Source organism: Haliotis cracherodii, unplaced genomic scaffold (genome assembly GCF_022045235.1).
Source record: "Haliotis cracherodii isolate W230 unplaced genomic scaffold, xgHalCrac1.p SCAF_2, whole genome shotgun sequence".
Classification (NCBI taxonomy): domain Eukaryota; kingdom Metazoa; phylum Mollusca; class Gastropoda; order Lepetellida; family Haliotidae; genus Haliotis; species Haliotis cracherodii.
The window spans coordinates 9,517,124-9,543,091 of record NW_027266275.1 but is presented as its reverse complement, the minus strand read 5'-3'; the positions used below and the strand labels follow the sequence as shown (position 1 = coordinate 9,543,091).

The window sequence follows — 25,968 nt, the reverse complement described above, 5'->3', positions numbered from 1 at the left end:
GCATGGTATCTCTGTGGGCTAGCAAGCAGCCACACACACACACACGTGCATGCACGTCGATCGCTATATAAGTGCAAAAATCTTGGACGCGACGTTGAACCCATTTCACCTCACCTCACTTCCAGTGGAGCTAGAATTGGATTCAATCTGTACCATATTCAGAGGTTTGGAAACATTCTGAAACCCAGTGCGGTATTTTTGCAGCCATAAAACGACAAGTAGTTGAATTCATTAAACGCTTTAACCACACAGCTGTTCTACAGTCGTCTTTTACTGAACAGAATGAAAAGCATACATAATAGCTTCGTGAAGACCCGGGACACGAATATACCAAGTGTTAACTTGCTGTTTGAATATATTGTTGTGAAACATTTCCCGTTTCTTGGTATCTTTTCCGCAGTGTCCAGGCCTAGAGGTCAGAGGGACGTAACTATGCCTTCACAAACACATTTAATCATTTCAACACTATAACTATATAATTAGATATCATTCATCAATTGAAAGCACCCTCACGACCCAACAAACACTTCAGAAATGAGGAACATGTTAAATTTGGTAAAATTAGAAAAAGCGCCTGTAAAATCCCGCGTCCCCTGCAATGCGGAAGTAAGAAAGGTCAGGAAATACATCGTCTGCGCATGGCAAACGTACATCGGGGTATTTCCCAAGTAGGGCGGCTGGCACCCGTGACTCGTCGAACATTGTCATGCTAAACATTGTCATACAATGGCATTGAAGAGAATAACCAAGGTAAGATCGAATGGAAGACAATAGTCGATCAATGTAGGGTCAAATAGAAGGCTCGGAATCACATTTAGTACCGTTTCGGAGCCGACAAACATGCGACTCCCCGCTCCCCAGCAACTCGTGTCATCGCCGGTTTTTGAGAAAAAAATCGAATATTCATTCACATTTCGCCGCTTCCACACTTAACAGTACGAGACATACAGGACGTATTTTACGTAATTTCGACATGTATATTATTCACGAAATGGAGTCGAATTATGAACGATGACGTCAGCAGTAAGTAACGTTATGTCGAAGTAGTCATGGGTCACTGATCAGGAAGATTAGGGTTATTTGGGTAATATTCGTCACGTAAACGATAATCGTGAGCTTATGTTTGTTTACCATACCCAGCGAGGAATGTTCCAACCGTAAATTTGACCTTAGTCAAAAACCGTGTCACCTACTCATCCCTTTCTACAGCATGTTCTTGGCATAGCTCGAATAGTTCGAGGTGAATGCTGTTTATGTGGTGTGGTCTAGGACTCGGGCTGAGAAGTAAACGTGCCTGTCGGAAACTGTGAACACCAGGCTGCTCACTTAGGGATTATAATGGTCATGAATTACTTTGATTTTTCTGTAGACTTTGACCTTAGCATACCCCAAGTTGAAATGTCTAACGGAGTCATCTTGTCTGGTTTTTTTCTCTCAAAAGAACATACTTCCTACATGTGTCCCTGCTGTTTTACATGAAGACCATTACTAGATCGTGGGGTTTAAAATAAGGCATACCCCCTCAAAGTTTTTGGACAACAAATTTGTTTGTAAATCCATATAATATATCCCAAAGTTTAAGGTGAATTTGATGTTCAGGTATTTATAACAAGATATTGCTTGACCCCAGTGAGGTCATCACATGTATTTTTGCAACTTTCATGCCAGACAACATATGTTGATCTAAATACTGTTTTGTATTTTCAAAATATGAATATATAGAGGGATTTAAGTGATCCAGAAATGTGCGCCAGTATGCACTATTGTATAGAATGGATACAGAAAATATAGATATTGCGTCCCGAGGGATGCACAATAATATTCATTGTACCCAATTGTTGACAAGAAATATCAAGGAAGAAAATATATGGATGTCAGGTTCTTTATTATGAGGAACACAACGTTTCGGAGTATATGCTTACTCCTTGGTGAAATGTTCATTTCATCAGCTGCATCATACCAAAAGATGTTAAAAGATGGTACTTGTTACCCTGCCTGGTGCGCGGCATTACAGTGCTAAAACAAGATCTGGCTGGCTCGGAGTCTGTATACTGTGTCTGAGTGGGGTATTCATGTTCATCTGTGGCATGGTGTCTCAGTGTGTTAGCACTATACATCGGCATCAGTCAGGACTAGTACAAGCAGCCACACACACGGGCACATGCACGTCGCTTTATAAGTGCAATAATCTTGGACACGATGTTAAACCCAATTTCACATCACCTCGTTTTGTAGGTCAAGGTAAAACATTGTTGATGTAGCCATCAAGCAGCCATTTCACAAATGACTTGAGTGCAGCCAATACATAAGGCACTGTACAGTGTTCAGTCAACTGTGTGTTTTGCAAGTTGCATTATATCATAATAACTGATGGTGTGAGCAGCGGCCATAACACTTACTGTGTGGGATGACTCCACAACCTGCTAGATAACACTCCATCAACAGTCACATACTAGGGTACTAAGACTTATTTTGCTTTAATTTGAAATAAACATGCCTAGCCCCAATTGAGCACCATTGTGGCAGGCAAAACATTTCGGAGTCCTGTGATGGGATTTGAACCCCTGATCTGAGCGAGTTTGGACACCTTGTCCACAGAACCAAGGAGGTTAACCTCATCAGCAGTGTGCCCAGGTAAGGATGTCCTCTATGGGATGACTCCATGCCCTGCTGCATAAAGGGAATTCTACTTTTAGGTATATGTTGGTTTAGTTCTTCCAGCCTTTCAGTAAGACTTGGCAACCCATGCTCGTCGTAAATGGTACCTGGTTGGGACCTGCATCACTTCAGGCTTTCCTCCCGCATGAAACTGACATCTCCATGTTAAAAGTTACTGTGACTATTCATTGAGTTATTAAATCCAACTCACTCACCAATTCTGGCGACCCGTGAAGATCCAGGGTAGAATAGGTCTTCAGCAACCTATGCTTGCCGTAAACGGTGACTAACGGGATTGGGCGCTGAGTTGGTTGATGCATGTCATCGCATCCCAATTGCGTTGATCGATGTTCATGATGTCAGTCACTGGATTGTCTGGTCTAGGCTCGATTATTTACAGACCGCCATCACATAGTTGGAATATTGCTGAGTGCGACTCTTAGTCGCCTTGTCAATTAGGTTATACTTATTAAATACATATATTATTGAATTGCTGATAACGTTCTAATCTGGTATTCCACAGATGTGTGGTGGCCAGTTCTGCTGGCTACATGCCATAAGAACTGCAGTAGTAATGTAATTACAACAGACTTAACCTTCACAGTTAATGAACACAGCCCAATTACCTAGTTACCTGCTTACAATCACATCTACAGGTCTGGTGCACTTACAAAATAGGTAACAGCTCGGTGCAGTGACCTATGACCTGTATCTTAATGAGCTCTACTTATAAGGATTATCCGTTGGCATTTGAATCTAGGGACTAGGGCTGGGACAAGTCCAAATTGACTAACCGGGTACCCACCACCCTATTACCCGACCCTACCCAGGTACCCGCTGTAGATATTTAGAGAAGGGTACAAACTGTCCGATTTGGAAAGGTTTGACAGTAGCCCTGGCAAAATGTATTTAGATACGAGTGTAAAACGATCTGGTCATGCATACACTGAAGTTTACTGCATGAAGTTTTATCTTTATTCAAACATATAAAATTCAGAAGGAATCGGTGCATTGTCAGAAAGCGGTTGGAACATTAGCATGATTAGTGACTTGTAGTGTGACCCTAGAGTTTTTGATAATTTTTGTCATTAAACAATATATCTTGTGACTAACCACGGGTCCAGGTAGTCCTGTGGGTACCCGGGGCATACTCAGAACCCACCCATCCCAAGTTAACCGTCCCAACACTACTAGGGACCCCCATATTCTAACCTATGATGTTAGGACAAGGACCCGATAACAGAGGGACCTTATCTGCTTTTGCTTGTAAACTTGTTTATGACAATTGTGTAGATTGGAAGGATGTCAGTTGTACTGGTACACTACTACCAATTCAAGAAATAGTTACAAATGTTATATTTTATAACACTTTCTGAGTAAAGTACAGGTCCTCACAGTTTTTTGGGTTGAGTCAGAAATAGTATATTATAGTTGACAATACTTCCTCTACATCTTATTATCAAATGAAAAGATGACATCATTTCAAGGTTATTTTCAACATGAAAGGCAGCGACCTCAAACAAAAGGGTGTGGATGCAAAGTTTTCATTTGCTGTGTTGACAAACTGAGATAATTGTCATGTCTTCCTGCATACTCGGTCTCGCTAGCTGATTGTCATTGTGAGATCTTCAGTGTCATTGTAACCTCCATATTTGATCAAATTCAGGATAGACATCAGGGCTCAAGATAACAATTGTCGTCATTGAGTGTTTACTCACATGTTATTCATATTGGGTATTGATAGTTTTTGGGGGTATTCAATATAGTTTTGCTCCTATGGTTCGAGTCTATTAGGTATTTTTACACTATTGAGTAGACATTTTTTAGTAATTCTGCTTGAGATGCTGTTTCAGGTGACTCATAATTCGTCAGGGTTTTACTGGATGCACAAATGTAGAAAATGGACACATAAAACAATTTAGTTCCTCCCAAACAGGGCACAGCATTATTCATGGTACCTTCACCGCATCAGGAGCAGTTATGGGTGTCTGTTTTTTCGGCCTTCAGTCCTGACCTCTGTCCACATAATCATTGATTCATTCCAGGCTCTAAAGCAATTATCAAAATGTATAAATGTAGAGAACGAATGCAGATAAAAATAAATCCTGTGTCTCTTGGGACGCCAAATTATATTCTTTGCACCTTTAGCGCATCATGAGCAGTTATGGGTGTGTGTCATTTCATCCATCAAACATGACCACTGTCCACATTATCATTGACTGATTCCAGATTCTTAAGTAATTATCAACACATACACTACGCCAATTCATTACTTTACAGAACCCTCATATTGGCTGCAAGGACCCTTATAATCAATTTTCGGGGGTCCCCTGAACCCCCACTTTCGTAAGTCAAGGTAAAACCCTGGTTCCTATATATGCAGTACCTGCATCCCGTCAGTATAAAAATGTAGGTACGCACATTTTCATGTGGTTTTTTTTCATTTTTCGTGCGATGTACATTTCTCAATAGTTTCATGTAACATGTTTCATGTAAGGTAAATTTTTTTATACAATGTGCTTTCTAAGTGTGCTGGGGCAGTCGGGTAGGCTAGTGGTTAAAGCATTCGCTCGTCATGCCGAAGACCCGGGTTCGATTCCCAACATGGGTACAATGTGAAAAGCCCATTTCTGGTGTCCCTTGCTGGAATATTGCTTCAAGTTGCGTAAAACCATATTCACTCTCTCACTCACTCTAAGTTTGCTCCTCCGGCACCAGGATCTTATAACAGTGCCATTATGATAATAACCGTGCCATTGTCACTTTAATACAAAACATTTCAAACCCTATATTAGGAAGTGTGACTCATACAAATTTACATACACACCTTTAACCTTTTGATATTACAGGGCAGTGATTGCTACCAGAGCTGACTTATCTAGGGATGTGTGACCAGAGCCCTGTCCCACAAAGCCTATTATATGTAACATTGTAACGGCTGTGACTGTCTCGGGTTCATGGTAGCGTATGGAGTTGCATTTCCCTAAGGCCATTTTGTGGCCGATGACCTGGCTCGTATTGTTTCATTGTATCTGTGTAGTAGCCGCTGTCGACCACTGGTTTGTCTTGCGCATACATGATTTACAGGTCCACATGATATAGGTATAATAATGCCATTATTGCTGCCTTTGGCGTAAAACAACATTCACTCGCTCACACTTACCAACTCTCTATTTGACAATCAGTTTGGTCACCAGTCCCATAATTTAAGTAATTTGGCCGATACCTTATGTAAAAACCTACAATTATTTCAACTACCAAACCCTTTCTACATGTTCCTAATTTAGATTTTGTTTCACAACATGTACAAATCACTAGGGGTGAAACGATACAGCAAGGTCATGATACGATACGTATCACAATACATGCTCATGTTGTCAATCACTGGGTTGTCTGGTCCAGACTCGATTATTTACAGACAGTCGTCATATAGCTGGAATATTGCTGAGTGCGGCGTTAAACAACAAACAAAACAAACATCTAGCACCTAGCAGACAGCTTGGGTTGTGTAATCCAACGGGAGCTGAGAAAGGAGTTGGAACATGTGGAATGAACACTGACCTCGTCACGCTAAGGTGGTCGTATCTTTAGCATAGGCGTGCCATAGCTGTAGCGTTGATATTGTGTTGTGGAACAGGTAATAACACAGTGTCATGAAGACCCTTTAGGGTGTGGCTACTGCACATGCAGTATTATCAGCTGTATTGTTATGGTTATTGTTTGGATGTTTGTTGTTGTTGTTGTTGTTGTTGCTGTTGTTCTGCTGGCTGTACAGTGTCTGTGTTGGTTGTTCCAGGAGCTCCAGGACCTGAACAAAGACCCTCCCGCCAGCTGCTCTGCAGGCCCGGTTGGAGATGACTGTGAGAATACAATCTCTTATCTAGCCTTCACTTACCTTGTGTACTATCATCAGTCAACATAGCACTCCCACTGTATTCCTTAGCCAAAATACCAAAATACTTCCCTCAATTTTGGCAAATTCTGCAAGCAGATTTTGATATTTCTGCATACTTTTTAGCTTAGTTATTATGAATTTTGTAGTTTTGCACCTGTTTGACTTGTGGCAAGCATTTTCATGATAAACATACCCATGCCCAGAATAGGAGAAGGAGAAGGCCTAATCCATTTGATGTTTCACAATATAATATATGTAAATTAAAATGAATGACCGAGAAGCTTATTGAAGTGAATCTGGAGTGGAGATCACTAGTGTAAACATGCAGACATGCAATTTCTGTAAGCATTAATACGAAAGTTGATTCAGCAGTCACCCAAGGACCTCCATGTTAATGCCGGGGACCCCCTATATGTAGGACCAAGGGTCCCCGGCCACATTAGGTCATAGGAGTTCTATTGTATTACTAGATGATTATGTACGTCCGTCCGTCCATATTTCAACACTGAGATGTCCCCTTAACATGGCAAATGACAGCCTCAAACTAATTTCTAAAATAAAAAGACCTGTGAAGATCCAGGGTAGAATAGATCTTCAGCAACCCATGCTTACCGTAAAAGGCAGCTATGCTTGTCGTAAGAGGCGACTAACAGGCTTGCTAACTTGGTTGATGCATGTCATCATTTGCCAATTGCGTGGATCGATGCTTTATGATGTCAATCACTGGATTGTCTGGTCTAGACTCGATTATTTACAGACCACCATCATATAGCTGGAATATTTCTGAGTGCGGTGTTAAACAACAAACAAATCATGAGGCCATCTGTGTTTTTTATGTTTTTCACCACCCAGACGTCCTGAATCACATCCCTGAATTGACATCCAGTAAAAAAATAAATAAATAAGAAAAAGTTTTTCACAAACGAGATTCTTAAGCCAGCACCCTTTCTCTCCATATGTTAGTCTTGCTGTGCCAGTAAGTCAGTGAGCGTGAAATTATACACTCCTAGCCTTGTGTAGGAATCAGCATCAGTTTACACTGAGAAAGGTCCAAAGTGGGGAGGGTTAGTGTAGCAGTTAATCACTTAATGCGTCCTAGGAAACACATGCTGCACAAAATGTGATGTCTGTTCTTGGAATCTGCAACAAACTTATGGCCAACACGGTGAGTTAAAACACAAATATGCCCATAGTACCTCATGCAAGATGTAAAACGTACGATTGAGATTGTGTGGTCACGGTTTAGAATTAATAGTACTCTGCCAAAGAAAATAGCTTATTTTTACCTTATCCTGACTCATACTAAGTGCTCATCTGAACCCATTTCCGAAAGGTAGTGGAAACATCCTGAACTGTGTTCCTGGAAGAACAGAAAAAACAGCTCAACAAAATGCACATCTGGTCAGTGCAACAGAAACACATAACCCAAGCCTGTATACTCGTCACTCTCTCATTTTCGTGCCAACTGGGTAGTTGGGGAAAATTTTCTGATCTTGTAATCCGAACCATCCTGTCAAAATCAACCTTTTGTTGTGATTTTTTTTTTCTCTGATTACTTTCTTTTACCCTTAATTCATCATATGTAACAAATATTTTTTGCCTTAGGCTTAAAATTGTTCATATTTTTTTACTATCTTTATAACTCTGTTTTCACTGTGAAATCATGTACTATATGTAGTGTGCATGTTTTAGATCAAGACCCTCTCCTATCTGTTCAAGCTGCATTCTTCAACACTGCATTGTGGAGAAGAGATGTAGTTTATGCGCTCCACGAGAGAAGAACATTTTGCACAGGATCCCTTCATGGTGCACAGGAGGAAGATGGACCCTAAGAAGAGGGAATCATCCTCATCAGAGTTGACTTCTATGAACAAGAAGTTAGACACAACACCTACACCTTCAGAGGAAGAGGGGGGTGGTGGGGTAGCCTAGTGGTTAAAGCGTTCACTTGTCACACCGAAGGCCCAGGTTTGATTCCCCTCATGAGTACAATGTGTGAAGCCCCTTTCTGATGTCCCCTGCCATGATATAGCTGGAATATTGTTCTTATAGATCTTCCTTCCCCGCAGAGCAATCCAGTCATCCCTACAAGTTCTGGGGCGGTTGGATAGCCTAGTGGTTATAGCGTTCGCCCATCACGCCGAAGACCCGGGTTCGATTCCCGACATGGGTACAATATGTGAAGCCCATTTCTTGTTTCCCCCCGCCGTGATATTGCTGGAATATTGCTAAAAGCGGCGTTAACCCATACTCACTCACTCATCCTACAAGTTCTTCCCTAGGCGGCAGAATTGTCCGCGCCGTTCTCAAGGGTTCAGCCAAGTTGAAGAAAAAATCCCCTGCTGTTTCTTCTGATCCAAAGAAGAACTTGCAATCCCCTGGTCATCAAAGTCCTCATCAAAGTCTCAGCTAAGAGGGAACACAGCTACATGAAGGTGACCACCGACACCGATCTTTGCGTATTCGGTGAAGGGGTTCATCAGCCTCAGACCTTCATGCAACAACCACCTGGTCACAGCTTCAGACGTTCTCGCAGTCTACAGTGTTCATGCAGCCTAACATTTTTTCAACAGAGTGCGATACCATTAATAGCCAGTGTTACCCAGAAAATTTAAATGCTATGCAGCAGCATGCAGCAATAAACCTTCACGCAGGTTCCAACCTTCACGCAGCCACAGACCTGCAGGCAGGTTCCAACCTTCACGCAGCCACAGACCTGCAGGCAGGTTCCAACCTTCACACAGCCACAGACCTGCATGCAGGTTCCAACCTTCACACAGCCACAGACCTGCACGCAGGTTCCAACCTTCACACAGCCACAGACCTGCACGCAAGTTCCAACCTTCACACAGCCACAGACCTGCACGCAGGTTCCAACCTTCACGCAGCCATAGACCTGCAGGCAGGTTCCAACCTTCACGCAGCCATAGACCTGCGTGCAGGTTCCAACCTTCACACAGCCACAGACCTGCACGCAGGTTCCAACCTTCACACAGCCACAGACCTGCACGCAGGTTCCAACCTTCACGCAGACATAGACCTGCACGCAGGTTCCAACCTTCACGCAGCCATAGACCTGCATGCAGGTTCCAACCTTCACGCAGACATAGACCTGCAGGCAGGTTCCAACCTTCACACAGCCACAGACCTGCGTGCAGGTTCCAACCTTCACACAGCCACAGACCTGCACGCAGGTTCCAACCTTCACGCAGCCATAGATGAAGACCTGACTGTTCATCCACAACTCCGAATCCTATTAACTTGTATCTTTTCAAGATAAGGATGTGTTTAAGCTTGTCTTTGAAGGAATTCATCCCTTTGGGAAGAATATCCCTCCACCCATGAAGAACAAGAACCGAGGGGCTACCAACTTCTGGTTTCAGCGCAGACTTCTTCTTTCAATAGGAGCACTATTTCTCTGTCAGAACCTGGCTAAAACCTTCAAGCAGTGGTAGTAGTCGAGACTTGGTTATTTAGAGACCGTCGTAATATAATTGGGATATTGCTGAGTGCTGGGTTAAACAACCAACAAACAAGTCATGGCAAAGTTTTGTGTTGACACGGTCGTACTTCCGCATGGCCTCGATGATCATACTTCAATCATTCAGACCAAAGAATTATATATTCATCCTCAGTCTACCAAATGCATAACCCGTGAAGATTCCAGGGGAGAATAGGTCTTCAGCAACTCATGCTTGTTGTAAAAGACGACTAACAGGATCGGGTGGTTAGGCTTGCTGACTTGGTTGATGCATGTCATCGATCCAAATTGCGTGGATCGATGCTCATGATATTAATTACTGGATTGTCTGGTCCAGACTCGATTATTTACAGACCGCCGTCATATAGCTGAAATATTGTGCGGCGTTAAACAACGAACCAAACCAAAACCAAATGCATAGGCTAATCTCTGTCTGAGATGGATTATATCACCAAGAATTATCTACCTGGTCAACCAGACAGACATTTTCTCATCCATCCTGGCATCAGAAGACGCTTAAGATTTATATCTATGTCCGGTTAGAGCACTATGCATCTACTGCTGAGGACAAATTCCAGAAGGCAGAGATTATATAGACTGGTTATTCCTTTATCTAGGAATAATTCAACAGAAGTTCCCAGAACAACCATCTCCTTTTGGACGAGAGCAGTCATTCTCAGAGCCTACAAAGCAGTGGGCCACAATCAGCATCCAACCGAGAGCCATAGCGTCTTCAGCCAGGCGCCTCATGGAAATTGCTCCATCCAGACGATCATGGAAGGTTGTGTTTGGAGATCAGACACCGTCTTCGCTAATCATTATTTCAGAGATTTCTCCACAAAAGATGTTGCTGGAATTCACCAATTTGGACCATTAGTACTTGCTCTACTGACAGTGCCTACTAGAGGATAGGCCTTGCTACAGAATAATCTCCCATCATCACACAGACGTAATGTCAGGTTACTGTCCAATGACCAACAACTGAAAGTCCATGCTCCCCCTAAGCAGTGTCTTAAGTGTAAAAAGTACTGCTAACAGCTTCAGTAGCAGAGCCATTAGTGATGTCATTTGATTGTGACATCATGGTAACCAATGATGTCACATTGGTCTGAAAGCATTTCATTGCAGCGATATGTACAAAGTAGATATCGCTTGATCTCACCCAATCCATATCTTCTAGGGGAGCCAGTTTTGGATGATAAGACACTTGTAACTACAATACTTTAACATAACCACGACAACCATCGTATGACTACTATCAAAAGTTTACAACAGTCATGGTGATAAAAATTGCTTTGTGGAAGAGTACCCGTTCATGTCTTCGTGCTATGGTCAAGATGGTAGTTGATCTTAGTGCTATGACTGTTGTTAGTCTATGTTAAAGTATGGTCGTTAGTACTAGTTACAATCATGGAACAGGCCCTGCTGCCATTGTAGAAAGCGATGTTAGTTCTAACGTGATCGTAACTGCCATACCTTAACATAGATTTTCAACAATCATAGCGCTAAGGTTGTTTTGTGCAGGTAGCCAGGTCTGTTATATATTAGAGGATCCTTGTCACAGCACCTTGTTTGATCTGCTCCGAATTTGTTTCAGTGTTCCACTGGCAAGCAACGATAATGGGTCCAGTAAGTATGATGTTCTTTGTTGTGTAGTTCCAGTGTGTTCGGGGGCAGTCGGGTAGCCTTGTCGTTACAGCGTTCGCCCGTCACGCCAAAGACCCGGGTTCGATTCCCAACATGGGTACAATATGTGAAGCCCATTTCTGGTGTCCCCCGCCGTGATATTGCTGGAATATTGCTAAAAGCGGCTTAAAACCATACTCATTCACTCGCTCCATTGTGTTCCGATTACACAAAAAAGAAAGATTGGATGGAGAGCTGTTAGTTTTGATTTTAGATTAAACCTTGTCACAAGATAAACTTTATGTTTTTTCCCATTTTTCTTTTAAATTAAGGCTGTGATTATTTGTAAATAATTGTAGTATTCATGACCCCAGTGGAGATTCCAGTTTAGAACAGAGTTCCAGATAACGTTTTGAGCAATTGAGTTTTTACTCTAGGGTTTGAATTTTAATTGGGTTATTACATTTTTGGGGGGTAACTAATATTTTTTCACTGATCTATTCATAACTCTATTGGATTTTTTCCCAAAAGAGTGAACATTTTAAGATTTAAAAGAAATTAAATAATGTTTTAGATGTATTTAAGCATGATTACTGTTCTTAATATATAGGCTTGACTCGGAAAGTAAATTAGCTCGTAATTGTGCTTCGGAAATTAGCTCCTTTGTACACATGCTGAAAAAGCTTTATTGGGTATATACGCATGGTTTTTTTTATACATTTGAGTTTTTCTTTAATGCATGCATTTCTGTACGCAAGTTAATTGAAAGTAATTGGGTTTTGAATATTTTGGGGGGGTATTTTATGCAAATACGCTGCTTATCTGTAGCTCTGTTGAATTGTTCCCATCAATCTATGCTGGTTGTAGAAGGCAACCAAATGGTTTGGGTGTGGTCAGGCCCGGTTACTTGGCTGATACCCATAGCGTGTCCTCGTACCCCAAGGCTTGGGTTGTTGCTCACAATAACAATCACAGGATTGTCTAACCCAGACTTAATATTTGCAGGCCACTGATATGTAGCTGGAATATTGATGAGTAGTGAGTACGGTGTTAACAAACAAACAAACAAACAAACAAACAATTAATGTTCATGATTGTGTTTTGCTCTTTCAGAATGAGTCCCCATTTCAAGGAGGCGTGTTCTACCTGTCAATCCATTTTCCCGCCGATTATCCTTTCAAGCCTCCTAAGGTAGGACAGTGTCATGGGGACATTCAGCATTCCAACTCTTCTGCAGTTCACTAGGATTATCTGTAGCTGGGGTCATTTTGTCCTCCACAATATGCAAGTATTTGTATGTGTGAAACAAATATTACAGCATGGTATGTATTGAGGAGGGGTAGTCTAGTAGCTGAAGGTAATGGCTGATAAAAATGAAAACATGACTGATAACCCACAGGGGTACAATGTGTTGAGGAGTGTAGTCCAGTACTAGTAGCTGAAGGTAATGGCGATAAAGCTGAAAACATGACTGATAACCCACAGGGGTACAGTGTGTTGAGGAGTGTAGTCCAGTACTAGTAGCTGAAGGTAATGGCGATAAAGCTGAAAACATGACTGATAACCCACAGGGGTACAGTGTGTTGAGGAGGGGTAGTCTAGTAGCTAAAGGTAATGGCGATAAAGCTGAAAACAACTGATGACCCACAGGGGTACAGTGTGTTGAGGAGGGGTAGTCTAGTAGCTAAAGGTAATGGCTGATAAAGCTGAAAACATGACTGATAACCCACAGGGGTACAGTGTGTTGAGGAGGGGTAGTCTAGTAGCTAAAGGTAATGGCGATAAAGCTGAAAACAACTGATGCCCCACAGAGGTACAGTGTGAAAACAACTGATAACCCAGAGGGGTACAGTGTGTTGAGGAGGGGTAGTCCAGTACTAGTAGCTAAAGGTAATGGCTGATAAAGCTGAAAACAACTGATGACCCACAGGGGTACAGTGTGTTGAGGAGGGGTAGTCTAGTAGCTAAAGGTAATGGCTGATAAAGCTGAAAACAACTGATGACCCACAGGGGTACAGTGTGTTGAGGAGGGGTAGTCCAGTACTAGTAGCTAAAGGTAATGGCTGATAAAGCTGAAAACAACTGATGACCCACAGGGGTACAGTGTGATGAGGAGGGGTAGTCTAGTAGCTGAAGGTAATGGCGATAAAGCTGAAAACAACTGATAACCCACAGGGGTACCGTGTGTTGAGGAGGGGTAGTCCAGTACTAGTAGCTAAAGGTAATGGCGATAAAGCTGAAAACATGAAAACAACTGATAACCCACAGGGGTACAGTGTGTTGAGGAGGGGTAGTCTAGTAGCTAAAGGTAATGGCGATAAAGCTGAAAAACAACTGATAACCCACAGGGGTAGAGTGTGAAAACAACTGATAACCCACAGGGGTACAGTGTGTTGAGGAGGGGTAGTCCAGTGCTAGTAGCTAAAGGTAATGGCGATAAAGCTGAAAACATGACTGATAGCCCACAGGGGTACAGTGCGTGTTGCCCATTCTTGATGTCCATGATATTTCAGGACTACTGTTGGAAGCAGTGTCGGTTATTCCTGCATAACTCCATATCCATTGTGAGAACATTGCATCATTTATCTTAAGGTATACAAATATGTTCCAGCTTGCGTTCACCACACGAATCTATCATCCGAACATCAACAGCAATGGCAGTATCTGTTTGGATATACTCAGGTCACAGTGGTCGCCAGCTCTCACTATCTCAAAAGGTAATCCTATACATTTATTGGTAATACATGTGACAGTCAGATACAACCAGCCATCAATCTTTGTTCAACATTAACACAATCACTCAGAAACAGCTGTGCCACTCCTATACCCCGTCTGGTTATGATTGGTCCCCAGCAACATATGCTGGTTGTCACACTCTTCCAAATGGATCAGGCAGCCAGGCTCAGTTATTAACATCTTCTTGAGGCAAGGGAATTAACTGACTTTAAATGTCCAGTTTCCACCCTTGCCGCACTAGGATGGATTTCCTGGGCCTCTATCGTAATGTAAATGTTATGTGGTAACCATGCCATATGATCTCTACCTGTCTCCTGTAGTCACAAGATTGAGGATTTTGTTGCATTAATGGCTTTCAAGGAACAGCTTTGTTTGTTGTTTAATGCTGCACTCAGCAAAATTCTAGCTGTAAGACAGCAGTCTAAATAATTGAGTCTGGACCAGACAATCCAGTGATTGATATCATGAGCATTGATCCATGCAATTGGGAGACAATGACATGTATTGACCAAGTCAGCGAGTCTGACCACCCGATCCCGTTAGTCGCATCTTTCAACAAGTGCAGTCGCCTTTTACGGCAAGCATGGTTCCTGAAGACATATTCTACTCTGGATTTTCACGGGTCTTCAAGCAAAAGTTGTCGGGGAACTATCAGGGAACATAGGATTTCTGTTTGGGACAGACATGGCTGGTGGCATGTCATAGATGGCTTAAACACCTGCTTGGTCAGGTGAAGAAGGACAATGGCGTAGCCTTTTGGTTAAAGCTTTCACTTGTCACAATGAAGCCCCAGGTATAATTCCCTTTAGAGGTATTTTATGTCCAGGCTATTTCTTGTGTGCCGCCACGATACTGCTGGAATATTGCTAAAAATGGTGTAAAACCATACTCCCTCAGGTGACGACACAATAACGGTAAAAGCATCATGAATGGTAAACTGACCCATTCAGCATGTTCAGCTGTGTTTGAATCTATGAGATTTGCTGCTACAGGCCTCGAAGTTTATTTTTTTACCAAGTAGACATATGGCCACAAGTATTTTTTTCAAAGTAGCCAGTGGTAAAATCAATAAGTCTAGCCAATATTGTAGGTAGCCAAAAGAATTTGAAATTATCTTTTATCAAATAACTATCATATGTACAAGTCATAGCACTAGTCTACTGTACTCAATTGTTTTTTTTATTACCTCGAATAATGATTCAATTTACGTTTCTAGATTATATAGGTATATCCTTGCTAATCCAATAAACTATCAACTAAAATATAATACTGATTACGTTAATATTTATGTATTTCGGTTCATTGTTGACTTTGGGAGGAATTATTGCGAGTACAATTAGTAGCAGACATGTTTATTTTTGTGTCTACATGTGTGTAGCAATTGAATTTAGTCGCTACAAGATATTTTTCAAGGTAGTCATTGGCTACCTCTGGATTTTAGACGGTAGACAAATTGAAATTTAGGTCGCATTGGCAACCGTTTTAGTCACAACTTTAAGGCCTGTGCTATAGTACTGTTAATTGAATCCAGGCACCCTCCTACTTCTTAACATGGGCGTTATGACGAGGATGCCTGGACTGTCGTGCCTAATTTCCACCACTGCATTCATTAATCACTCCCTTCCTTTTTCAGTTCTTCTATCCATCACTTCCTTGTTGACTGATGCCAACCCTGACGACCCCCTTGTCCCTGAGATTGCCAGAGTTTACAAAACGGATCGTCAAAAGTATGAGGAAACAGCCCGAGACTGGACCAAAAAATATGCATCTTAAAACATTTTTTAAGTTTGTAAGTGACATGCAGGACTGCTATTATTGACAATTTCGCAGACTTGAAAAGGACGTGAATTTGCAGTTTCACCCGGATATCTTGTTTATTGCTGTGAAGACTTGGGATATCAGCGGCCCCTTAAATTCCTTCTGAGGGTGACATACATGTAGATTTACAGCCCTGGATCTCAAGCCACTAGCACAATTGTCTAAGCTTGCACCTACGTCCATCCTGTAATACCCCTTTATAATACTTGTAGAATAATGACATCACAGTGAATGTAGCAATGTGGTTACTTGGCACCTTGCCCAGCCAGGCTTTAAATACATACAATACTTGGTTCTCAGGTGCCTCAGCAATAATAACCCATGTGAAAATATATTCACATTTTGACAAACATGAAAATTCTGAGTTTGGACGGTCAATGTTATGCTAAGACCGAAAGATCGGCCACCGCATCAATGATCCAAAACACATTCCTGAGAACCAATTATGTTAATTTTTGCCTCATCAATCACTGTTTAAAGTAGGTTTTGTTGTTGCTGTGAAAATTGAACCGGGTTTAAAGTGTTTAACTTTTGTCAAGTGCTATCTTTATCATGATCGTGATTATTATTTGAGAATTATTATTATCACTATTATTATTTGTAATCTAAGTAAACTGTACTTTTGAAAAATTGATGTGTCCAAACTTGTTCATTTTATTCTTTGACCTTAATTGTCAGTATCGTTCTTTGGGTGGTAATTGTTTTGGTGCTAACAAGCTTTTAGACGGGTAAAGATTTAGGCTAATTTAAGTAGAGAAGAACAAATTTGCCTATGCCGGAAATCATGTGGCAGTTGTCACCTATCATTGTACTATAAGTAATGCCAACACAGGTATCTATGTTGTATGGGTTAGTTGTCTTCAAATAGCATCTTTAGATAGGTGTATTCATTTTATCTTCATCCTCGGATTCCCAGAGCATTTTCATCACAACAAGGTACCTGATAATACCCTCAGGCAGGCAGGTGTGTTCACTGTATTCACTGTTTTGACTAGTGTGTTTATATGAATACCTATGGCAGTCCTGGGGACATGGTAGTCCTTCCACATATTTAATTGATATAGGCTCGTCACAGGTTACATTGCTTGCTGTCATGTTTCAAAGGGATTTCAGGAAGCACTGTTGGCCAGTGGTTTGAGGCACATCGCAGTGTGCTGTGCAGAGTTGCATCCCTTAGTCCTGCCAGGAATCAAGTTCCAAGACTCATCCTGATTGTGATTCTAGGTTTGTCAGCAGAATGCTTGTGGGTTTCCCACACGAAGCGGACATGCTGTGGTGTGACTGAAAGCAGCATCAAACTCACCTAATCTTCTGTGTGATCTGGCACCTGTTCCACAAAGCTACCTGGGCCTGGTTATGTGGTTATTGTAAGACTGTGTTAAGGTATAGGAAGTGCAGTAGTCATGTCACTAAGATTGCTTTGAGGAGTGAGGGCATTGTAGCTGCCGGTGCTTGTGTGTGGCAATAAGGTGGTCGTGAAGGAAGGCGTTGGGGTCAAGAATTTGAGACTCCATGAAACTTAGGATGTGGAACAATAATCTTCTGTAGAATTGACCAGTTTGACAAGACAAGATGGCTAGAGTATTAAGATATGGGGTCAAGAATTAGATACTCCATAAATGCGAGGATGTTGGAACCAAAGCCTTTCTAGAAATTTTCAGTTTGCCCATGCCAGACAAATTCAGTGTGATTGTATCATAGAGGCTATGAGACAAGAATAGAGGCAGTGTTCCAAATTAAGGGGGTTCCGAGGTCCTCTGTTTTGAGCCCAGGGACCCTCCAAATCTTCAGTTTTTGACGTCAGGGACATGATAAGGATCCCTTGACTTTCATGCTGACATTAGGGGCACGGGTGGCCCAGTCGTCTAAGGCGCCGCAATTCGCTGTACAGAGTTGTATCCCTTGGGCTCGCCAGAAACCTATGATCGCCCCGATTATGTTTCTAGGTCAGCACCATACCCGTGCTCGCGGGTTTCACCAACATGGTAAATGTCTGAGACCTGCATCACTTCGGGCTTTCCTCCCACATTAAGCTGACATGCTGCGATATAACTGGAATACTGTTAAAAGTGCCGTTAAACCCAACTCACTCACTCATGCTGACATTATCAACTGTTTAATGGCCAAAGCATTGTGTTACCATGTCTATAAAGCTGTAATAGTGCTGACAGTGGTCAAAACCCAATAAGGGGTGGTGGGGTAGCAAAGTGGTTAAAGCGTTGGCTCATCACGCCAAAGACCAGGGTTCGATTCCACACATGGGTACAATTTGTGAAGCCCATTTTTCGGTGTCCCCCGCCGTGATATTGCTGGAATATTGCTAAAAGCGTCATAAAGCCATACTCACTCAAAACCCAATTAATTCTTGACTCTGTTCAAGCTACTCAAGGATTTTGTAACAGATAGTGAACCTACAATACTAGATAAAACTATTGTGAATAAAATATATTGGCATTTAAGAATCTAGAACAAACCGTTGGTATTTGTTCAGAATCGGTTTGACCAGGGTAGATTAATTTTGTCTGTTGTTTCAATGGATATTTCACCGTTCGAATAAATAGTGCTCCTTGGAGGTCAAATGTAAGTCTTGTTTATCTTTACTATTGGTCGTAGAAGATTGTGTCCTTATTAATGCATTTAAACAGGTGACACTTAGTCTGAGGCAGTAGTAGTGCTGAGGTCATTGGGTTTTTTAGTACGATAATCACTGTTTACATTGTCAACAATACTTATTTTGTGATGTTATTGTCAACAGTTGTCCTATTCTGAAGTTGTATAAGTAATCATGATTGCGATGGTTTTCTGTGCGATCATTGAGTAGATCTTCAATCGAATGAGCCGAAATTTTAACTAAATTGCTTTGATATTGTTTAATATTTCCATAACGTAATAAGGTTTAGTAATTGTGTGTCTCCTGAAGTAATTGTCCAATTGTCTCCCTGTGTAACTTTGCACTTCACTAAACCGGGACTCTGCTTTTCAACTGAACTATACTACTCAATGTTTGCTAAGGATGACATCTTTGACTAAAGATGACTTTTGGTCCTTAGCAAATGTTGTGTAGTGTAGACGTGTTAATATGATCATCAAAATGCTTTTTTTGTCACATTATGGTCAAGTTGGTTTCAAATTATCAAAGGTTGTGAGGGAAGCACTTATTGAGTTAGCGATGGAAACATGCATGTGCCGATCAGTGTTACGTGTGGGTATACACTCAGTACAAAGGAAACCTTTGATCCTTTGGTGGCATCGTTTTATGTGAACCATTTCACTAAAATGGTACCATGCTGTTTTTTTGTGTTGCGGTACTCTTAATGTAAGGTCATAGGCACTTGCCAGAGAACCAGATTCAACATCGACCTTTCCTGCTTGAGTGTTCACCAGCTTGGAAAGAATTTTTGACAGCTGGTCAAGGGAGGCAACTCTTGTTGGTTTATTATTGGAAGCCAACTTGCAATGTTTAACAAAATGGTGTATAAGCATGCTTGTCAAAGTATTATGAATAAGAGCAGGCTTATTCAGTGGCTGTGCAGAGGAGATGTCTAGACCTCGTACTAGATGATTTTGTTGAATACATTGTCTCAAATGAAAAGTCTTTTTGTTCTGTTGTGTTGATACCTAGACAGTTTACTAGCCAAAATTGCTTTCTCTCTAATGTTTGTGAAGATCTGGGGAAGAATAGGTCTTCAGCAACCCATGCTTGCCGAAAATGGCGACTATGCATGTTTGTTTGTTGTTTAACGCCGCACTTAGCAATATTCCAGCTGTATGACGGCAGTCTGTATATAATCGAATCTGGACCAGACAAACCAGTGATTGATACCATGGGCATCAATCCACGCAATTGAGATACTATGACATTCATCAACCAAGTCTGCAAGCCTGACCACCCAATCCTGTTAGTCGACTTTTACAGGAAGCATGGGTTGCTGGAGACCTATTCCACCCACAGGAACTCGATATTGCTCTTTGTAAAAATATACGCCCCCTATACTACATAAAAGACTTTTATGTAGTATAGGGGCGTATATTGCTCTTTGTAAAAATATACGCCCCCTATACTACATAAGTCTTTTATGTAGTATAGGGGGCGTATATGTTTACAAAGAGCAATATCGAGTTCCTGTGATTCTACCCCAGATCTTGACAGGTGTTTAATGCTGATCCACTGAAATGTTCAGTCTCTCACCTATAACAGGTGCTCCCATTCTGAAGGTTATCGTGCGAGTATCAGAAAAGGTAACGTTGGTGGCCACAATGACTGCAGGTTATGGATACTACATGGCTTAGTGACCCACTAGAACACTTGGATACAAGAACAGGGTCTTGTGTCTTTCCTTTATTCAGAAATCAGGAAGTGATTTCTCTGACTTTGTTTTGTTGGTTTGTTTGTTTGTTGTTTAACGCTGCACTTGGCAATATTCCAGCTATATGATGGCGGTCTGTAAATAATCGAGAGTCTTGACCAGACAATCTGGTGACTGACATCATGAACATAGATCTACGCAATTGGGAGACGATGACATGCATCAACCAAGTCAGCGAGCCTGACTACCCGATTGCGTTGGTGGCCTCTTAAAACAAGCATAGCTGCCTTTTAAGGCAAGCATGGGTTGCTGGAGACCTATTCTTACCGAGGTCTGCACCACAGTGTCACACAGATGAAAAGCAAGGCTCACAGTGTCACACTGATGAACACCTAAGCTCACAGTGTCACACTGATGAACACCTAAGCTCACAGTGTCACACAGATGAACATCAAGGCTCACTGCGTCACACAGATGAACACCGAGGCTCACAGCATCACACGTATGAACACCGAGGCTCACAGCATCACACATATGAACACCGAGGCTCACAGAATCACACATATGAACACCGAGGCTCACACCATCACACAGATTAACACCGAGGCTCACAGCATCACACATATGAACAGAGAGGCACACAGAATCACACATATGAACACCGAGGCTCACACCATCACACAGATGAACACCGAGGCTCACAGCATCACACATATGAACAGCGAGGCTCACAGAATCACACAGATGAACACCGAGGCTCACAGAATCACACAGATGAACCAAGGCTCAGTGTCACACAGATGAACCGAGGCTCACAGTGTCACACAGATGAACACTGAGGCTCACAGAATCACACACAAACCCAGGCTCACAGATGAACACCGAGGCTCACAGAATCACACAGTTGAACACCGAGTCTCACAGAATCACACATGAACCGAGGCTCGGTGTCACACAGATAAACCGAGGCTCGGTGTCACACCGATGAACAGAGGCTCAGTGTCACACAGATGAACCGAGGCTCAGTGTCACACAGATGAACACCGAGGCTCAGTGTCACACAGATGAACACCCAGCATCACACATCAAACACAGGTTACCCATCTCCGACACAGAATAAGTTTTGCATGCATTGTCGTTTGTTGTAATGTTGCAGCAGAATCATCCACCAGAAGGGTATTTACAAAAGCTCGTTTCCATAGCATCTGACAAAATATGACAAACTCTGCATATATCTCTGCTGTATGATTTCTATTTAGGTGCAATTTGTTTCGATAGGGGCCATGATTAAAACCATAAACCCTTTATATGAATCTGGGTGGGTAGGTCATGATTTGTTTGTGTGTTTTTCAGGGCCAGTTGAGTTGCTGAAACAAGGGCATTTTCTATGGTACTCAGCAATATTCCAGCTATATGACCGTGGTCTATAAAATAATCATGTCTGGGCCAGACAATCCAGTGATTAACATCATGAGCATCGGTCCACGCAATTGGGACCGACGACATGTATCAACCATGTCAGCGAGCCTGATCACCCAATCCCATTAGTCGCCTTTTACAACAAGCATAGTCACCTTTAATGGCAAGTATTGACCAACATGTATGGTATTTGTGTTTCTTTTGTGGGTGAGTGTACTGCTAAAATATGCTTGAGTCACTCCGTTTGCATTTAGGGAAGAAGTGCTTGAAATTCCCCTTGACCTTGCTGACCAACAAACTGGGTTTATGTTCACACTATCAACCACCTGTTTCCAGGCCAATAACACAAAGCAGCAAGACTGATATTGTGGAGTTAGTGCTGTTACAGGTGCATAAATCTCGCTTACATGGGACGGCATCCTTGGTGTAATGGATAGAGCATCTCCCCGTTTGAGCCCAAGCTGCATCATACCAAAAGATTTTACAAGATGGTACTTGTTATTGCCCTGCCTGGGGATCGGCACTAAGGGTATCCAACAAGGACTGGTCGGCTCAGGGTCAGTATACTGTGTCTGAGTAGGGTATGTCAAACTGGCTTATGGTATCTCGGTGGGCTGGCTCTATAAAACCAGCATTTGTCCCGAGGAGTACGAGGTTCAACGAGCGTGGTTTTTAGTATAAAACAATGGAATATTGTAAGACATTAATCGCAAAATGTACAACCGTTGATAATCAGAAACTAATCAGAAACTGAACGGGTTTTAGGGCAGATGACACACATTGTATGGCCAGTGCATTCAACCCGGATCTTCAGAGGGCCTCTGCGTCATCGATCACATGAGTGGGGATAGGTCAGCCTTACCTCTGTCACATTGCCTAATCATCTGATAATTTCAAACCTTCGATCTTTGCTTGGCGGTACGAAACCCGTCAAAATCAAAAGTCATACCAGATGCAATCCTCTTTATAAATATTTTTGTATTTTGTAGGGTCATACTCATGCTTGAGGGCGTTAATGGAGCCCTTTTACTATCCCACGAGTTCTGTCATGATAATTTGTGTGTGATCTGAAGGACGACTATGCTTGTAAGAGGCAACTAACGGGATCGGGTGGTCGCTGACTTGGTTGATGCATGTCATTGTATTCCAATTGCGTAGATCGATGCTCATGATGTCAGTCACTGCATTGTCTGGGTCTGACTCGATTATTTTCAGACCGCCAGAAAAAAATGTTGATTACAACAGTGCAGGCGTCACGTGTTCAGTGGTAAATGACACGTTCAGCATAACGTATCTATACTACTCGAAATAGGTTGGAGAACATCCATATAAGAAAATCGGGCGTTCTTTAACTTGTTTTGAGTAGTAACACATTACCAAAGGTCATACGAAAGACTCGGGCGTTCTATAGCTACGTTTAAGTTGTAACACTTTACCAAAGGTCATACGAAAGACTCGGGTGTTCTTTAGCTACGTTTAAGTTGTAACACTTTACCAAAGGTCATACGAAAGACTCGGGTGTTCTTTAACTTATTTTAAGTAGTAACACTTTACCAAAGGTCATACGAAAGACTCGGGTGTTCTTTAGCTACGTTTAAGTTGTAACACTTTACCAAAGGTCATACGAAAGACTCGGGTGTTCTTTAACTTGTTTTGAGTAGTAACACATTATCAAAGGTCATATGAAAGACTCGGGTGTCCTTTAACTTGTTTTGAGTAGTAACGCATCACCAAAGGTCATATGAAAGACTCGGGTGTCCTTTAACTTGTTTTGAGTAGTAACACATTATCAAAGGTCATATGAAAGACTCGGGTGTCCTTTAACTTGTTTTGAGTAGTAACGCATCACCAAAGGTCATATGAAAGACTCGGGTGTCCTTTAACTTGTTTTGAGTAGTAACACATTATCAAAGGTCATACGAAAGACTCGGGTGTTCTTTAACTTGTTTTGAGTAGTAACACATTACCAAAGGTCGTACGAAAGACTCGGGTGTTCTTTAACGTCATTTGAGTAGTATACAAACCTTTGAGATCACCTTCCAAAAATATACCGACTGTACACGTCAGGGAGGACATTCATTTAGGATGAAAAACCCACATGCAATAACACCTTTCAAAACGTCAAAGACCATTTATTATGTTATATTGAATGACATCGAACATCAGTCATGCTTGGTTGTAATGGGGAAACAGTGTATTCTCTCATTAAATTGCCGCGAGGTGATTTCCAAACTGAAACACAGAAAGTTATCCCAGACATCGGTACGCACAGAACTGAATTGCGAAATCAGTAAAAGGCCATACAAGATCAATCAATAACTAATAAATTATATTTAAACACACTGTTTTATGTTTACAATCAAAAAGGCATTGCAATGAGTCAAATACGTGGCGGCAGCAAAAAGTAAAAGACCCTTGAATTAATGACTAATAATGTCAGTGTATTCGATTAGTGTCAATGTTGAAGATCTTGAAAGAGGCCTGTGTTGGAAGCTGCAAGAAATCGGTGTTTCCAAATACAGATATCGAAACTATATTTGGCAATAAGTAGGATAAGTCAGGTCCGAAAGGAACGCTCTTTCTTTGTCCCATCCGGAAACTTCTAAAACGGTGAAGGGTTCCATTGCCATCCATATACCCAACAAGGGCAGATAACTCTAATTCTAGTACAAAACCATTTTGGAAAATCAACATAAATTTTGATAAAATCAACTAAAATGTTTTTTTTAGTTTCAGTTTATATTTCTATGGATATATTTCTGAATATTAGTACAAATTAAAGAGTGAATATAGATATGGTGATAATTTTGTCGAAATAATACTTTTTCGATTTTTCACAAATGGGTCCATTATCAATATTATTATTATTATTGTTGTTGTTGTTATTATTGTTATTGTTGTTATTATTACAATTATTATTATTAGTGGAAACTGGACTTTTATAGTCAGTTAACTCTCTTGCCTCGGGAAGATTGACAACGGTATAAGGATATATCTGTGCTATCGTTCAGCGCAATAATGCAACGCAAGCCCCGCCCACCCTATGATCAGCCAACAGTAGACTGCTAGTGGGCGTCTCATGGTGTTTTTCAGATTGAGATAACATTAATGCAGTTGTTGGTTAGCCAATTAAATGCCGTGGAATCACTGCAATATATTTAATAATATAAACGTGATGTTCAGTTGGGCTGAAGTTGGCCTCATAGGTTCCTGGGTCTTTTCAAATGCTATCAATGATGTTCATCAATTTAACAGAGATATGAAATGTGACTTTTTCTATTCTAAAACGACTCCAAGTCATCCAGGGCTGTGTGTTCACAAGTTGGTTGTTTGGTTTGTTGTTTAACGCCGCACTCAGCAATATTCCAGCTATATGACGGCGGTCTGTGAATAATCGAGTCTGGAACAGACAATACAGTGATTGATATCATGAGCATCGATCTACGCAATTGGGATCGATGACATGCATCAGCCAAGTCAGCGAGACTGACCACCCGATCCCGTTAGTAGCCTTTTACGACAAGCATAGTCGCCTTTTAAAGCAAGCATGGGTTGCTGAAGACCTATTCTATCCCGGATCTTCACGGGTCATGTTTAGAAGTATACAGTTAGTTGTCAATGTGTACACCAAGTTGGAAGATTCGTCAGTGTTTCAAGCCAACACAGTGCATAATAATTACTATTTATTTGCATATCATGGTTGATTTTCACGTCACTGCTATGCTGTACAACTTTTAATTACACACAGGGCTAGAAGAACCGAGTTATTAACTATCATATGTGCACTATTTCAAATATCACTTCACGCGCAACAGTGTATTGTTTAAGTCACCAGGAGGCATTGTTAACGTTATTCGAATCGTATTGTGACGTAAGGTCGGAATGACGTCACACTAGTAACGACGTCATAGCTGAAGATTGTTGACGTCATTCGACAATTTGTGGTTTTCTAAGACGGCGGTCGTGATCAGTGCACTTTTATAAAAGGGGGCTCAAAGGATTAAGAAATTATGGGTAGTAAAGATATT

General features: G+C 41.6%; 2 protein-coding genes across 2 annotated transcripts; both read left to right on the top strand.

Annotated features, from left to right (window-relative positions):
• The first annotated feature begins 652 nt into the window (after positions 1–652).
• On the top strand, positions 653–19,783 carry LOC139469747 (ubiquitin-conjugating enzyme E2-17 kDa-like). The gene is made up of 6 exons (XM_071252017.1): positions 653–750; positions 6,455–6,518; positions 11,632–11,663; positions 12,774–12,851; positions 14,272–14,377; positions 16,030–19,783. Exons 1-6 carry the CDS (start codon positions 727–729, stop codon positions 16,167–16,169), a joined length of 444 nt encoding a protein of 147 aa, XP_071108118.1. The 5' UTR covers positions 653–726; the 3' UTR covers positions 16,170–19,783.
• Positions 19,784–20,965: 1,182 nt separating this feature from the next.
• Positions 20,966–21,325, top strand: LOC139469687 (putative uncharacterized protein FLJ46204). Its single transcript, XM_071251926.1, has one exon. It carries the CDS (start codon positions 20,966–20,968, stop codon positions 21,323–21,325), a length of 360 nt encoding a protein of 119 aa, XP_071108027.1.
• Positions 21,326–25,968: the final 4,643 nt, after the last annotated feature.

Bases quoted from the DNA above. Each gene is read 5' to 3' on its own strand.
- LOC139469747 (XM_071252017.1), top strand. From the start codon at position 727: ATGGCATTGAAGAGAATAACCAAG. The intron at 12,852-14,271 runs GTAGGACAGTGT...AATATGTTCCAG, and splicing joins ATCCTTTCAAGCCTCCTAAG to CTTGCGTTCACCACACGAAT. The intron at 14,378-16,029 runs GTAATCCTATAC...TTCCTTTTTCAG, and splicing joins AGCTCTCACTATCTCAAAAG to TTCTTCTATCCATCACTTCC.
- LOC139469687 (XM_071251926.1), top strand. From the start codon at position 20,966: ATGAACATCAAGGCTCACTGCGTCACACAGATGAACACCGAGGCTCAC.